The following is a 13,261-nucleotide window of genomic DNA, read 5'->3' on the forward strand; positions in this document are numbered from 1 at the left end:
CCCGCCAGGAAATCCTATGCGTGTTTCAGAAACAGGAAGTCGTGGAGCACCTGAGTGTCTCCGTTGGTTAAACGGCCGATTCTTGATTTCAGCTCGGGTCGTGATCTCGCGGTTCATGGGTTCGAGCCCCACGTCAGGCTCCCACCCCGGTGGCACGGAGCCTGCTTGGGATCTCTCTCTCCCTCTCTCTGTGCTCTTCCCTCCCTTGTGCTGTCTCTGTCTCTCTCACAAATAAAGACATAAACTTAAAAATAGAAAAGAAAGAGGAAGTTGTCTTGTACATTCACAAGCACAGAACTCTGCGTAGCTGTAAGGAGGGGTGGTGGGGAAGTCAGGGGAGAGCAGAGGAGAAGCAAGAGCTCGTAGCCAAGAGGAGAGTCTCCAGGGTGCATCTTAGGTGTGCGGATGAGGTCCATGGTGCAATGAGACTGTGGTCTCGGGATGCTTCTTTGACAGCTCAGAGTTTTGATCGTTAATAGCACAATGTCCTGTCCCGAAACCAGCTTGTCTATGCAGGTCTGAGTTGAACAGTTATATGTCCACAGTCAGATTTCAGGGTGTTGGAACCCACTACGGGCCAGCTGTGGTTTGCCCTGCACCTATCCCAGCAAGGTGGGATGACACCCTGTTACAAAATGAATGTGTTCAGTCTCACTGGGCAAGAACAGCCTTTCCCTGCTTTGGGAATCACAAATATCTTGTTCTTTTACAAGTAAGTGTTCTTCCCCTGTCTCATAGCAAAACGGTTGCCCCACACTCACCAAGGACTTGCCTGGGCTTCCCTGAGTCTTTTCTTGGAGCCGTCCCCTGGGATGTGCTGGAATGTCCTAGAATGTTCAGAATGCAGGCTTGCTTGCAAACTAGGCTGAGTGTCTTTTTTTTTTTTTTTTAATTTTTTTTTTTTAACGTTTATTTATTTTTTTGGGACAGAGAGAGACAGAGCATGAACGGGGGAGGGGCAGAGAGAGAGGGAGACACAGAATCAGAAACAGGCTCCAGGCTCCGAGCCATCAGCCCAGAGCCCGACGTGGGGCTCGAACTCACGGACCGCGAGATCGTGACCTGGCTGAAGTCGGACGCTTAACCGACTGCGCCACCCAGGCGCCCCATAGGCTGAGTGTCTTAAACACGTGCATAGGAGAACAACCCACAACTTTTCCAGGCATGGTAGCAAATCGTTTTCTAGCATGTCCAGGATTTTAAAGCTGGTGAGCTCCTACCCCATTGTAGGACCATCTCAGTGCCCCAACCCATCTTCCCACAGCCGTGGACACCGACCCCATTTCTGCTTGCTGGCACTTGTATTTCTTTGCCTGAGAGGTTCCTACGGCTGCCAGAACCTTCTCTGCCAAGACTAGAAGAACTAGGGGACTAATGTCCACCAGGAGCTCCCCTCAACCAGCGAGTGACGGGAGATGGTGTATAAATATTCACGCTCCCTTGGCCCTCGGGTGTATACTCTGAGGAGTGTTCTGTGCTGGCTTCCAGAGTTTCCCCGGTGGGATTACGCCGTGGTCACCGTTGGTTTGATCACATACCCTTTCTAGGCTGCTTTCCCTTCCCCATCCCATTTTCTCTCCTCCTGGAACTTCTTCCAAAGAAACTACTCGTACTCACGTGCTTGTGTCAGGGTCTGCTTCTGAGGAGCCCAAAGCAAGATGGCGGATAGTCACATTGGCCAATTACCAGGACCTAGTATGACCCCCGCACCCCCAAGGGCTTGACGTGAACTCATGGAGTCCCTCGTCACCCGGCAAGGAGGGATTCCCAGATGCAGTTGACAGGTGGGGAAACAGAGTCAGACAGGCTTTGCCCGGGGGCCCAAAGCAAGTCAGGCTTCCACAGAACCCGGGGCAACACTCTTGCAAGTGGGGGCTGGAACTGGGTCAGTTGAGCCTGCGAGGAGGAGATGATCGGTAATCACGTCCAGCCAAGAAACGTCGAATCCCCACTACAGCTAAATAAATCCTTTTACATGGGTTACCTAATATGACCATTATAACCGCCCCAGGAAGTGGCTACTGTTATTATTATCCTTATTTGATTTATTGATTTATTTATTATTAAAAATTTTTTTTTAACATTTATTCATTTTTCAGAGACTTTCTCGAGAGAGACAGAGCATGAGCAGGGAAGGGGCAGAGAGAGAGGGAGACGCAGAATCTGAAACAGGCTCCAGGCTCCGAGCTGTCAGCACAGAGCCTGGCGTGGGGCTCGAACTCACAGACTGCGAGATCCGGACCTGAGCTGAAGTCGGACGCTCAGCCGACTGAGCCACCCAGGCGCCCCAATCCTTATTTTATAGATGAGGATCCCGAGGCAGGGGGAAGGGACCTGACCGAGGCCACGTGGCTAGGAATAGACGAAGCCCGGGTCTGTCACCTGTGCAGCATAGGGATGGGTGATGCAGGCAGACAAGTGAACAAAAGGAAAGAGGAGGGGGCACGTGAGACCATGGCCCACCCTGCCAGCAGCTGGGTGACAGAGCGTTGTCCCATCTCAGAATGCAGCTCTGTCACACACAGGGTAAATGGGTCTATTCCCTGTGAATTATCTCTTAGCCGGCAGCTCCATCCATCTGCTCATTAATCCAATAAAAAAAAAATATCAAACGAGCCTTCTGATTCCCAGTCCCCGGGGGCCCAACTACATAACTTGGAAATGACTCTTTAGTAAGTCTGATCAAGGGCTGGTTGTTCAGTGATTAGAAATCATGGCCTCTTCCTCCAGGCTGGGGGCTCGTAAACAACAGTTGGATGAGCTTTTTATTGGGGTCGGACCGAAAACCTAGAGGGATCCATTTCTTCCTAATTTACACCCATTTCAGTGGGGAGAACAGCGGGAGGCTGAGGGTTTGCTCTGGGAGACCCAGCGGCTCCCTCGGCTGCAGCAGGCAGGAAGTGAGGACGGGAGCACATATTGAGGTGCGCCCATGAGCTGCCCAAGCACGGTGATGGACAAAGTGCCTTACAGACCGGGCGTCACTACCAGGTCCAGGGCTGAGTGGGGAGCAGAACCCCTTGTTTCCTCATTGAACTTCCCATAGTAGCAGCCAGTGAGAAAGGGGAATGCGGTCAGGGTTGAGCCTTGGAGAACATGGATGGGGCTGACCATCCAAAGACCCCTCAGTCAAAAGATGGTGGGTGGTAGGGAGGTTCAGCGAGAGTACCAAGTGGTTCCTTCATTGAACCATTCAATAAATATTTCTTGAGGACCTACTACGTGCCAGGCACAGGGACCTGATGGTGTCTGCCCTTAAAGATAGTATAGGCCAGTGGGGGAAGATGGTCCAATCTTGGGGGGAAAGTGAAGTCCAGAGTCAGAGAAGGTGTGGGTGCACCTGCTGAAGAGGAGCGGTGTGGGGGCCGGGGCCAGGCAGACCTCTCCCCCAGATCTGAGAACGGAAAAATCTTCGTCTTCTCAGAGTCTCCGGGAATATGCTGCACATCTGGCAAAGCAACTTGCCGATTTAGCTGTGGCCTCCAAGCCCCCGTCTCTCTCCTTGCCCTCAAACTCTCATGTACTGGACATTGGCACCTAGGAACAGGAAGTCCTAGGAGAGACAAGACAGGACAAGATGGTAAAAGCCTCCTCTACTCCGAAAAGATGTATCTCCGCTTAAAGGGAGGCCCACGTCTGGGGAAACACAAGCTCTGGCAGAAACAGGTCAGTGCATAAATCGCGAACGTACCTCCATCCCCAAGGTCTCCATAAAGCACAGCTTTTGCCAGCCACCTTCTCTAAGGTGGCAATTTATCTGTCATTTCCCAAGCTGCTGCTTCCTGGCAGGCCTCATAAATGTCCTTTGTGTCACCTAAATTTTCTCTCCTTCGCGAATAACACAAAATTGTGCGCGGCTGGGATTTACTCTCCTACCTCCTGGTAACTTTCCATCACCCGAAGGGGCGGGAACTCTGAACTCCAGGAGAAGTCCAATTCTCTCCCACAGTGATCCATCCCATGCCTTTGGAGGTCAAACAAATGACCTCAACATTCTAATGAGCATGATAGTGTAGAATAAATCTTCTGATGATTTCCCACGTGCCATCCTGAGGCCAGCTGTGTGAATTGTCAGTTTTGACTTAAATAACGAGCTGTCTGACTCCTTGTAATCACTCAGCAGGAGTTGGATGTTGAGCATCTCTGGGCCCAAAAGGACTTTGGATATTGGTTTTTCCAAATATAGCAGTTGGTCAGTGTCTCAGTGTCCCTGACCACTCTGCTGCCCTTCACTCTCTTCAGTGACTGTTATTTGCTGGATATTGACGATGGACCAGATGCGATCTGGCATCTCCTTTGCTGCTCACAGGGCTGCCGACCCAGTCGTCCCACCTTGCAGATGCTATTCTAAAAAGATAGCCTGAACCGTGGGCACAAGACAGACCAGAACATGCTTGGACAGCATAGTGAAGAGGAGAGTGAACAATCAAGACGCGTTCCTTGGTAGCGAAATCGTTCAGTAGGTTATGGTCTCTGATGGATAGAACGGTATTTAACATGGGAGCGCCGAGGACTAGTTTGCAACAACAACAACAAAAAAGAGAAACAGCAAAGAAAGAAAAAGGGTCTGGGCACCAGGAGTGCAACTATCCCAAACAAACAAACGAACGCATTTTTGAAATACCTAGAGGGGCGCCTGGGTGGCTCAGTCGGTTAAGCGGCCGACTTCGGCTCAGGTCATGATCTCGCGGTCCGCGAGTAACTGTGGGGGGTGGGGAGTATGGGGTGATGGTCTATGAGGGGGAGCACATCAAACCTATATTAATAATAACGTCCCTCCGCTTAAGAATTTAGAAGAAATGTTCAAAGCTTACAAATGGCTTTCATAACCTGGGCTGTTGCCATGGCAGTGTTTTCAAAATGAGCCGGTCTTGAAGTTCCCCATGTTGGGAGGGGGTGGGAGGCAGTGGGGACAACAGACCGTGTCAAATGCCTCTTGCCCCGGTAGGGGTACCACCTCTGAAGGACACGTCGATCACTGCATGGCATCTAGCCATGCCCGGGGCATCCCTCCCCAATCCAGGCCTTCTGAGCTGTAAGGCTGGGCTGGCTCCGACCCACTGAGCTATGGCCCCTGAACTTGGAAAACTAATCACCCCCCCTGCCCCCAAACCTCAAAAGCCCACCTGAGCCCACTGACCTTGTGGATCTCGAGAACAGGGTCATAGAGCTGAATGCGCTTCAGCAGAGGGAGGGGGAAGCCTTCTGCCAACTTCTCTGGAGGTTGAGGCATAACATTGAGAGAGACTTGTTAATAAACAACAATTGTAAGGTAAGTTCCTCTCTGCCAACTCTATACACGGTATATTCCCATTTAATTATCACCAAAGATTATGAGGTAGATAAGACTATTATTTCCATTTCACCGATAAGGAAATTGAGGCACAGAGTGGCCAAGGAACCTGTGCGAGGTCAGAAACTGGCAAAGCTGGAATGTCAACCCAGGCAGGCTGCTATAGGAGCCTGAAATACCAGCCACGGTGCCGTATGGGAGGAGTGGCCGGGATGGGGCAGCACTTCGCTCATGCGAAGAAGCTAGTGGGCACCTGCTCTCTGCCCTCCGCCCCTGTCCTGCCCTCTGTCGCAGCCAAATGAAGCAGGTCCTTGTGGAAACAGTGTTTAGGGCTTTATGCCTTATTTTCTGATTAGGGAGTTGGCAACCGACTGGGAAATTCAGAGATGGGCCACCTCGTGCCCTCTGTATTAACTTGGTCCTCTGTCTTTTGCCAGCCATTGCGGGGTGTAGGGGGCACTTCTGTGGGCCCCTCCTTCTCTCTCAGGAGGAGGTTTCCTGTGCTCCAAAGAGCTGCCTCAGTGTCCAAATTTCGCTAGAGCCTTGGAGGGAGATGAGGCCACCTGCAATAGGCCCATCTCACAGACGGGCCGCTGAAGCTCAGAGGAGAAATGACTAGTCCAAGGTCACTCAACCTGCAGGAGAGCCCTGTTTCCCATCTCCAAGTCCAGCTCCTTTCCCCCCAAAGAGTATTGTCCTTGATTTGGAAAAATCCATAGTGATTCTTACCATTGACCTGAGGGTAGAGGGTGTTGAGAATGTGGTAGTTGAGCAGCGCCTCCAACAGCTCCACCTGGTGGAGAACAGGAGAGATACAACTGTGACCACACGCGCCATTTTGCCTGGGCTCAGCTAATTCTCTACGTGCTGCCATGGCAAAAAAGACGGAAAAAAAGCAAACTTCAGATAGATGGCTACATCATGCTACTATTTTATGAGATAAAACTATCTTGAGATGCACATTTACATGCGTGCAGACGGATAGAAACATTTGAAAGATTACACACCCAACTGTCCTTCCTCAGAAAGAACATCAGGGTTTGGCTTAGCCTTATCTTTAGTATTAATTTTCTTTTCTTTTCTTTTCTTTTTTTTTTACAATTTAATTTTTCCTTCACCGAATGTTTTCCTGAATGAATTTTTTTTTTTTTTTGGAAAAAATTTCAAAACGAAAGTTATGAAACCCAACTTTTAACATTCACCGTGTGCCCGGTATAGGGCTCAGAGCATGACGTATACATCTGATTCAATCTTCACAATAACCCTTTGGAGTTGATATTACTGCCCCCATTTCACAGACAGGAAAACCGAGACCCACAGAATGAAAGTGACTTTCAGAAACTGAGCAGCAGGGGCCACATTTGAACCTGAATTTGTCTGATTCTATCATTCTTGCTTTCTACATCCTCTGTTCTGGTAAGATGACTTTTTGTGAATCTTTACATTTGACGGTTCACTTCATAGAACATTTTTAATTTTTTTAATGTTTATTTATTTTTGAGAGAGAGGGAGAGGGAGAGAGAGAAACAGAGCATGAGCAGGGGAGGAGCAGAGAGCGAGGGAGACAGAATGAGAAGCAGGCTCCGGGCTCTGAGCTGTCAGCACAGAGCCCGACGCGGGGCTCCAACCCATGAACCATGAGATCATGACCTGAGCCAGAGTTGGTCGCTTAACCGACTGAATCACCCAGGCGCCCCACCTCATGGAACACTTTTTCATGCCACGCACAGAAGCAATATTAGCATGTCATTATTCCCTTCCTCCTTTGTTATGGAAAGAGGTCATCGTTTGGGGTCCTTGGGGGTAGCATCTCTCCCCAAGGTTTATGTGCTTGTTTCTACTTGGTAAGTTCGTAAGGGAAGGTCTGGGCAGCAGAAGGCAGGGGGTGGCTGGCCAGAGGGGCCAGTGAGGGCGGGATGGTGTTTGCAAGTTAAAGTCTATCCATCTCCTGCTTGGCCTGAGGAGGAACTGCCGTCATCCTGTCTTCCCTCTTGTCACAGACTTTTCCCTGATTACTTCTTCCCATACTGATGTTCCCACGGTCTTTCTTCCTTCAATATGGGGCCATCCATTTCACTGTTTGTTCCTCCTTGTGGAATCACCTCTTGGGTTAGCCTGCCCCACAATCCATTCCTCTGGTTTTTTTTTTTTTTCTTTTAATTTTTTATTTTTGGGACAGAGAGAGACAGAGCATGAACGGGGGAAGGGCAGAGAGAGAGGGAGACACAGAATTGGAAACAGGCTCCAGACTCTGAGCCATCAGCCCAGAGCCCGACGCGGGGCTCGAACTCACGGACCGCGAGATCGTGACCTGGCTGAAGTCGGACGCTTAACCGACTGCGCCACCCAGGCGCCCCATTCCTCTGGTTTTAATAACGGAGCTCCTATTTTCCCCCGGGGACCCCTCCTTTCCAGGCTCAGTCCGTACGGTTTGAGACCCCACATCCTGGCCCCAGGAGTCCAGATGAAACCCCTGTTTGGTCAATCGGCCTTGTCCAGTTTTTAACCACAGTGAGTGTGTAAAGAACGGCCACGTGATTTAGATTAATCCAATGAGAACTAGCACCCGATATCTTGTATTGGGATGTAACTGCTCCTTGGCCCTATGTTTCAAGTCTTCGAGAACTTTTACCCTTTTCTAGGGCAGAAAGCAGCTCTTCTAATTTTTCTATTTTATTTTTTTTATATTGAAAAAATTTTATTTATTTATTTATTTATTTATTTATTTATTTATTTTTGAGACAGAGAGAGACAGAGCATGAGCAGGGGAGGGGCAGAGAGAGAGGGAGACACAGAATCTGAAACAGGCTCCAGGCTCTGAGCCGTCAGCACAGAGCCCGACGCGGGGCTCGAACTCACGGACTGCGAGATCGTGACCTGAGCCGAAGTCGGACGCTCAACCGACTGAGCCCCCCAGGCGCCCCTAATTCTTCTATTTTCTACTAATGGGTGCCATAGCATTGCTTAGTAAATGCACGAAATTAACTGATACCTTAAACATTTCTATCAATAAAAACAATAAGAACTTACATTGAATACTCCAACTTTAGATTCTTTCAGTTCCACTTGCACCCTGTAACAAATCCGAGAAGACTCAGAGATGTGGTCATTATGCCCATGGGAATTTCCACTCAAGTGATGTGGGGGTCCCCAGAAAGGAGGCACTAGCTTGAGAAGACAGAGAGCCAAGGATGGGGTAAGAATGGGACTGAAAAAGACAATTAAATAACAAAACCCCCTTATTGTGATACCCTCTTATTGTGAAGGCTTGCAGAGGGGAGATGGGTCGTGTAGAGGAACTCAATCTTCATCTGATATTAGAAAGTCAACAGAGCTGATGTTTAAAATTCACAGGCTAAACAAAAGCAGTATTAGTTAATTCTTTATTTACTATTACTTTTTTAACGTTTATTCAGTTTTGAGAGAGAGAGAGAGAGAGAGAGAGAGAGAGACGGAGTGTGAGCAGGGGAGGGGCGGAGAGAGATACACACAGAATCTGAAGTAGGCTCCCGGCTCTGAGCTGTCAGCACAGAGTTGGACATGGGCCTCGAACGCACAAACCACAGATCATGACCTGAGTCGAAGCTGGGCACTCAACCGACTGAGCCACCCAGGCGCCCCATTTTTAAAAAAATTTTTTTTCAAAAATTGTTTAGAAATTTGGAAGTGATGGGGATTAGGTGGGAAGGAAGTTTATGGAGGCAGGACCCATGGGGCAACAACTCATGTAAAATTTAAGTTTCCTTCCCCAGTCGTGGGCCCCAACGTTGAGCGGAGGCTCTGCTCACAGCCCCATCCCCAGCTACAGGGAATCAGCTAGAGGGTCCAGATGGACGAAGCCTAGTTGAGTGTCCCCATGTGGGCGGGAGGCTGACTTACTTTCCTGGCTTCAGGGCCCCAGTGATCTTGCTGGTGTTGAAGGTCAACATGGCAGACACATTGGTAGTCTGGGAATTCCAGTAGAAGAAAACAGGTTTTTATATGAGAAAGGTTGTCCCCTATGGGAAGGATACCTATTAGTACCAACTGTTTCCTTTAAACAAACAGCTGAGCAAGTTAAAGCAGGAACTTGTCCACTAGACTGCAGGCTCCTAGAAGGCTCATCACAGGTACTCGATAAATGTTTGAACTTGGACTTGAACATTTTTTACTTGAAATTGCTGACTATGAACGCGTTTTAAACTATGAACAGACTACCGCGAGAAGGTATAGGGTGCCTTCCCTGGATATCTCTAAAGGGATCGCTTTTAGCTATCTCAGGGCTAAGAATCAGCCCTAGTGGTGACAATAATAAAAAATAATAATGATAAAATTTTGTTTTAGTTTACAATATATACAACATATTAAATGTACAATCCATTAAACAACAAATTTGATAATTGTAACAATAATATCAAACTGCAGATACAGCATCTAGAAGCAATTACCCTTCCAGAAATCTGTGTGGTTGAGTTTCAGATCTAAAACAAGAGAGCAAAGTTCTCCATCCGGTGGGCAGGAACCCAAAAGGATTCAGAATCCCTTCTCTCTTGGACAGGAGAAAGGAGAGACCACTCTCAATATTTAACTCAGAGGGACTTTAATATAGGGAATTGGTTATGCAAGTGATGCAATTGACAAGAAGCCAAAAAAAAAAAAGTTAGAGGGGTGACTCAGAGACTAGCAAAGGCAGAAAGCTGCTTCTACCCCAGGACTAGAAGAACCGAAGGAGGAATTGGGGTTATGAAAGCCACCGCCGAGGAGAAATAGTCAATGCCTGGTACATTCCATTGGCTGACCTCGCCTAAACCAGGGTTCAAGGGCGCCTGGGAAATGTCATCTTCAGGGGTCAGATATAGATGCAGAGTAAACAGGTCAAAGACGCCCTCCACCTTCCTTCTAACAATAGCCCAGTCTCACTTAGTGGGAGACACATACATTAAATAAACCTGCCAACAACTATATAAGTATCTTTATAATTGCTATGCAATTATAATAATAGGGTGTTTTAAGGAAAAAAAATGACAGGGGGCCTAAGGTGGGTCAAGGGTAAGGGGTAATCAAGAAAGGTCTCTCTGAAGAAGTGAGATTTGAGATCTGAAGGAATTAACCAGGTGGTGAGTAGGGGGAAGAGCATGCAGAAAAAGGGAACAGCATTTGCAAAGGCTTTGAACCTTACCACACCAAGCCTGAACACAGGCTCCCTGATGGAGCTGGGCAGGAGCACAAAGCCTTCAATCTCCATCTGGGGGGTCAAGGACAGATTCCCAGGGCTGAGGTTCAGGAATGGGGCTGAGGCCATTGTTCCCTGGAGCTCCAAGTTCATGTTGGGGTACATTCTGGCTAACTGGGGGGACAGAATGAGGAGATTATGCCAAGAGAAGGAAATATGCAAGTTTGCCAAGGGCGCCCCAAAGGGAGTCAGATAAAGCTGAGAATGCTTTTTGATTGATTTTATTTTCACAAAATAATGCTCTGTTCTTCTTTCTCTTAATGGGTCACCTGGAGATCTTTCCTGTCATCAGACATCTGGAGTCTGCATCGTGTATCTTGTGGCTGTACTGGGTCCATTGTGCGTGGGTCTGTAACTGATCTAACCACAGTGAAAAGCAGGTGGTTTCCAAGGGTTCGCCATGATAACGATCACCCCTGTGTGTACCTTTGGCTATTTTGGGGAGGTGGGTGGAAGACGCTCCTAGAAGTGGAATTGCTGAGTCAAAGGGCAGGGATATTCTTCAAGCTCTTGACAAGTATTGTCAAACTGTCCTCCAGAAAGGTCGGGCCAATTTTCTCATGCCCCATCCCTCCTGGGGCGTGAGGTGAGAGACCTATTGCGTCTCGGGCCCTCCCTGCACTCGGGGAAACTGTGCACGCGGAGACCAGACCCCCCCCACCGCCCCGCCCTCCGGTTTTGAAATATGACCAGACTAGATGGCACAGTTTCACCAGTGCTCACGGTTTTCTGTTTAACTGGAATTTAATTGGGGGCCAAGACTTGTTCCTTTTTAGGGGAAGGAACAACAGTCCCTGTAAGCCTTTTTTGTTATGCAAATATAAAACCTGCATCCTACAGTAAAAGGGAGATATTTAGAAGGTTGGGGAGGTAAAAGGCTTTACTGAGAAGCTGGGCTGAGTTGTCGAGGCTGATGTAAGCAGGAAGTGGGAGGGGAAGAGTTTGCTCCTCTTTCTAGGGCTAAAAGGATGTTGGAGCCACCGAGGGCTCTCCAAATCTGACAACTTGGTAGCCTGATAAGCGGTTCTGGAGCTCAAGGGAGAGAAGGAGCCTATGGGGGGGGGGCACCTGATGGAAGGATGCGACCCAGGCACTGCAGGACCTTAAGTTTAAAAACTTTCCCATTATAACCCCCTCAGCCACCTGCAAGGCTTCTCCAAGGCCTGTTCAACACTCCTGCCTATCTGAGCTGTGTCTTGCGGGGGGCTGGGAAGGTGGGGGAGAGGACAGGTGGATTGCTGTCGGGTTAGATGAGACGCCACGCACAGTGAGGTTTAGCCCCACGATGACAGAGTTGCGAGGATAGTCCCTGCAGCACTGATGTAACCATGAGTGCAAACAACCCCCAGGTCCCTCAGGGGAGATGGGTTAAGCTACAGAAGTCCACCGGATGGCAGGCTGGATACCCAATGGAAACAAGAGTGAGGAAGCTCCTTATCTATCTCGACGGAATGATCTCCCAGGCCAGTAAGGCAAAAAAGGAAGGTATAAAATCACGTGTGTGGTATGTTTCTGTTTGTGTAAAAAAATGGAAAAGACTCACGGCATTTGTTTGGATCCACACGGAACATCCCCAGAAGGATATATACTGGGGGTGGGCACGGGGGGGTTTCGGGGCCAGGAGCAGATGGGAAAATTTTCCACTCTAGAACCTTTTATGTGTTTTGAATGTGGAGCTATGAGAATTCAGTGTGGTTATAAACAAATTTCTTATTTACTGTTAGGGTGCCTGGTCCCTCACGTGCCCGCTGTAATTATTAATGTCATTAATAATGATGTTATTATTAATGATGTTATTAATCAGGGTGCATTTGGCAGGACGTGTTGGCATTCTTTGGGATTCTCAGATACCGTCGGTAAAAGACCGGGCCACCTGTGGCCCCACGAGACATGGGGCTCCGGCGTCTGTCGTTTGGGCTTTGGAGAGAAGCCCCCAAGCCTCCAGAACGAAGCACCGCCCCCGCTGGGGGCTTCACTGCTGGCCTTGGTCAGCTGAGAGTAGCACCGAGGTTTTAGAGAAACCCCTGGAGGCTAGTGGGCCTGGCCTGCACCTGCCCAGGGCTGAGAGAAGGCTTACCCGGGGTGCGAAGGGGCGGAAGGACTTGGTGGTCAGCCGGATAGTAGAGCCAGAAGGAACCTGCAGCAAAGAGACACGGTTTTAGGGTCCTCCCGCTGGAGCTGAAGGTGTAAGAATAAGGAGGTGTGGCGGGGGGGGGGGGAGATGTTCAAGACGGTAGTTTCTTGACTGCCTGTGTTACTATGGCAACAGTCGCCGGGGTCCCCGCCACTCTCCTTGGGACACAGGTGACATGCGGTGTCCTGAGTGAGGGTGCGATCTGCAGTCACAAAGATGTAATAGGTATGGTTCCCGGCTTTGTTACTGTGTGGTCTCACGTCATTCCCTTCACCTCTCTGAGCCTCAACTTCCTCATCTGTAGCATGGGGATAATAGTAGTCCCTGCTTATCAGGTCATTGTGAGGGCTAAATGGGACAGTGTGAACAACGCACCTAGCCCAAGGCCCAGCATAACTATTATAAAACACAGCTATTCTGGGGCGCCTGGGTGGCGCAGTCAGTTAAGCGTCCGACTTCAGCCAGGTCACGATCTCGCGGTCCGTGAGTTCGAGCCCCGCGTCAGGCTCTGGGCTGATGGCTCAGAACCTGGAGCCTGTTTCCGATTCTGTGTCTCCCTCTCTCTCCCCCCCTCCCCCGTTCATGCTCTGTCTCTCTCTGCCCCAAAAATAAATAAACGTTG

The 13,261-nt window shown here is 49.2% G+C and overlaps 1 protein-coding gene across 1 annotated transcript in view; it reads right to left on the bottom strand.

Moving 5' to 3' along the window:
* Positions 1-3,176: 3,176 nt before the first annotated feature.
* Positions 3,177-13,261, bottom strand: part of LOC121012210 (lipopolysaccharide-binding protein-like) — a 23,609-nt gene continuing 13,524 nt past the window's right edge. The window contains exons 9-15 of the mRNA XM_040447079.1: positions 12,583-12,642; positions 10,452-10,619; positions 9,173-9,240; positions 8,324-8,366; positions 6,023-6,086; positions 5,141-5,217; positions 3,177-3,553 (exon numbers count right to left, since the gene is read on the bottom strand). Of these exons, the coding sequence (XP_040303013.1) occupies positions 3,509-3,553; positions 5,141-5,217; positions 6,023-6,086; positions 8,324-8,366; positions 9,173-9,240; positions 10,452-10,619; positions 12,583-12,642 (525 nt within the window). The 3' untranslated portion in view covers positions 3,177-3,508. The remainder of the gene's footprint in view (positions 3,554-5,140; positions 5,218-6,022; positions 6,087-8,323; positions 8,367-9,172; positions 9,241-10,451; positions 10,620-12,582; positions 12,643-13,261) is intronic.

The sequence above is a fragment of the Herpailurus yagouaroundi genome, unplaced genomic scaffold (assembly GCF_014898765.1).
Source record: "Herpailurus yagouaroundi ecotype Mexico unplaced genomic scaffold, PumYag 196, whole genome shotgun sequence".
Lineage (NCBI taxonomy): Eukaryota > Metazoa > Chordata > Mammalia > Carnivora > Felidae > Herpailurus > Herpailurus yagouaroundi.